Source organism: Bombus huntii, chromosome 16, assembly GCF_024542735.1.
Source record: "Bombus huntii isolate Logan2020A chromosome 16, iyBomHunt1.1, whole genome shotgun sequence".
NCBI classification, from domain to species: Eukaryota; Metazoa; Arthropoda; class Insecta; order Hymenoptera; family Apidae; genus Bombus; species Bombus huntii.
In genome coordinates, this window is record NC_066253.1 from 7,697,152 (window position 1) to 7,700,408 (window position 3,257).

General features: G+C 43.1%; 1 protein-coding gene across 1 annotated transcript; it reads right to left on the reverse strand.

Annotated features, from left to right (window-relative positions):
• Window positions 1-2,015: 2,015 nt before the first annotated feature.
• Window positions 2,016-2,915, reverse strand: LOC126874747 (uncharacterized). The gene is made up of 2 exons (XM_050637103.1): window positions 2,738-2,915; window positions 2,016-2,662 (listed from the first exon to the last, which is right to left on the reverse strand). The coding sequence occupies exons 1-2, from the start codon at window positions 2,913-2,915 to the stop codon at window positions 2,016-2,018; spliced, it is 825 nt and encodes a 274-aa protein (XP_050493060.1).
• Window positions 2,916-3,257: the final 342 nt, after the last annotated feature.

A 3,257-nucleotide genomic window follows, 5' to 3' on the forward strand; every position in this document is an offset into this window, starting at 1 on the left:
CTTGACTGCATTCTGCTCTCTGCCTGCTCCTTAGGTCTTAGGTTGTTGGTTCTTGGCCACTCTTCGATTCCTAAGGAGTAGATCGGCCAGCCCTACATGCTCTCTTCAGCCTGGCAACCAACACTGACCTCGCACCAGATATAGGCAAATTCATCTGTGCGAGATTACTCCTCAACTCTTCCAGCATTAAATCCTCCTCACCCGACAATCGTTCGTCTTCAACGTTTGCCCTTTTTATTCTTTTTCTACTGTAGCACGAATAGCTCCGTTAACACGTGTCGTTCTCTGTCTTATTCAATCCCGGACGAGCCCCCACTTGTAGTGTCGTAGAAATTAAAATATAAATTTTTTCCCGATTACTTACAATTTATTAATAATGAATTGAATATACAGGTATTAATTGGACGGAAAACGATGTTTGTTTAACTGAAACTAAATGCGATACTCGTATCTATCTCAAATAACTTTACAGTTATTTGGCAACTCTCGTCACAACGAATCTAACTCTCTCTCTCTTTCTCTCTTTCTCTCTCTCTCTCTCCCTCTCTCTCACTAGCAACTTAAATGACTCTGCAACACTGACAACTCGATCAACTCCAACGACTCTACTCTTCGACGACTCGATTAGCTCTCTCAACTCTACTCTTCGATGTCTCGATCAACTCTGACTCTCGCAACGCACCCACTTTTCAACTCGCATACTCTGACCTCTCGGTCATCGCTCCTTGAACCCGAAACCGTCCTTCTGCTCTAGCGTTCTTTATTGTTTTTCTCGTATCTCTGCACGCTCATGTTTTTCAAGAACTAGGTGGTTGCTGTTGCTTTAGTAACTAAGTCGTGTATTTCTTTCGAGAATGCCATTTTTTGAAGCATGCCTATGATTCTCTTGCTTGCCTGCTGTAGTTCTTCTACAGTTAGGTCTCCCCTGCGTTTTGACTGCTGTCTAGTGTTGTTATAAAATCTGAGGCAATAGGCAATGACTCGTTTGAGTAGTGGGAGCGAGGAAAATCTTTCCAGTATCTGACTTTGGGTTGATGTAGTTGTTTTTAGCGTTGTTACCTTTCGTTTCTCTGGTACTTCTATCGGCTGTAAGTCATCAGCTGGCCATGTGGTTTCGGCTTGAGTTAACCAATGCGGACCACGATATCACATATTATGTTGTACGGGGTCTTCCATGTCTACTCCTCGAGATAAGATGTCCACCGCATGGTCCTTTGATGATATATGTCGCCACTGAGTTACGTTACTACTTTGAAGAATTTCGGTGACTTTATTTGCAACAAACGGTTTAAGCGAGTGAGGTGGAGTGTTTATCCAATGTAATACTATTGTTGAATCCGACCAAAAGATGCTTGATTGAACTGCAAGATGTAAGGCCTAGGTGACGCTGCTGAATAACTGTATGAGTAACACCGCCGCTCAAAACTCCAATCTGGGTAAGGATTGCGTTTTCAGCGGTGCTACTCTGGACTTTGAGCATAATAAATGGCTCCAATGCTTGTTTTGGTTGTCTGTGCTACGGAGATACATGCATGCTCCGTAAGCTCGCTCATTGGCATCGGCGATTCCGTGTATTTGTAACATGATACTCTTCTCTATAGTGACCCGTGTAGGAATGGTAACTTGGTGAATTTTTCGTAGCTGCTCTTGGAATTTTAACCATGCTACCCGAATGTTGTGTGGTACAGCATCGTCCCACTCTACTTGACATTTCCGCAACTCTTGCAATATCAATTTTGCCTGGACTATTACCGGTCCTAGTAGACCTAATGGGTCGAAAAGTTGAGCTACTCCCGAGAGTATTGTCCGTTTTGTTACCTTGTGCACATTTGCTTCTTGTTTTAAGGAGTAGCCTAGAGTATCTTGTGTAGCTTTCCACTGTAGTCCCAATGTCTTCTTGCTGTCCTTGTCGTCTAGCAAGAGGTGTTCCGACGCATCTGATGTCATGCGTATTGACTGTATTAATTTTTGTTCCTCTGATACCCACTGTCTGAGCTCGAATCCTCCTTTCATGGTTATGTTAATGAGTTAATCCCGTAACAAAGTTGCCTTCTCGAGAGTGTTTTCCCGGTTAGCAGATCATCGACATAAAAATCCCGTTTCAAGGCCCGTGCCCCTATCGGATAGTTCTGTTCTTCGTCTTGTGCCAGCTGTTGTAGAGTACGTATTGCCAGGTATGGTGCGGGTGCGGTACCGTATGTCACTGTATTTAATTTGTACTTTTTTATTGGGTCGTTTATGTTTTCCCTCCAAAGAATTTTATGATACCTCCGATCCTCCGGGTGAATGTTTATTTGCCGGTACATTTTCGCTATATTGGCAGCGAGTACGTATTTGTATGTCCGGAATCTTATAATCAAGGTGAATAAATCGTCTGGGATGGTAGGGGCTATCATTAACAAATCATTTAACGATTTTCCTGATGATGGTCGGGCAGAAGCATCGAAGACTACGTGCACCTTGGTCGTGACACTGTCCGCCCTGATGACTGGATGACGAGGTAAATAACAGCCATCTCTTGGATAATTTGGAATTTCAGACATGTGGCCCAATTGTTTGTATTCGCCCAAAAATTCTTGATATTGTGCTCTGTATGTAGGTTTCTGATGAAGCGAGCGCTCTAATGAAGGAAACCTCTTTAGAGCTAACCCGTATGTGTCACCTAGCTGATTTTAAATGACAAGCAGACATTGTATCGTCCAATCTCGAGTGGTGTGATTCGCGTAATTCAGTTCACAGGCTTGTGCCTCTGGAGATAAAATTTTATTTGAAGAGACTTCTTCTACATTCCAGAATTTGTTCACTTCTTCGTAAAGAGTCTTCAGTGTCGCATTGCAAGTTGCTTTGGATGGTTGCTTCCTTGTGCCTGTATCACCCGTGACGATCCAACCTAATGCTGTATTTCGCAACTGCATGTTTTTGTCTGCTAGATCGAGTCTTCCTTCGTGAAGGAGGCCCTAAAATAGTTGTGCTCCAATGAAACCGTCTACCTCAACTGCTCGGTGGAACTGTGGATCGGCTAATGCAATGTTACCTGGTATATCTGTTAAGGAAATTCGAGGATTTGGGAATACAAATTATTTACTATATTTCCCACACAACAGTTATACATCTATATTACTCTCTGAAGAACGTCTTGCACGCACGCTTGTCGCCAACCGACTATCCAGAATCTTTTAACGGCAGTCTTTTGTCTCAACTAAGACCTTGACGCCCTCTAACCCTTACACACACACTCTCATGTACAGTGTAAATGT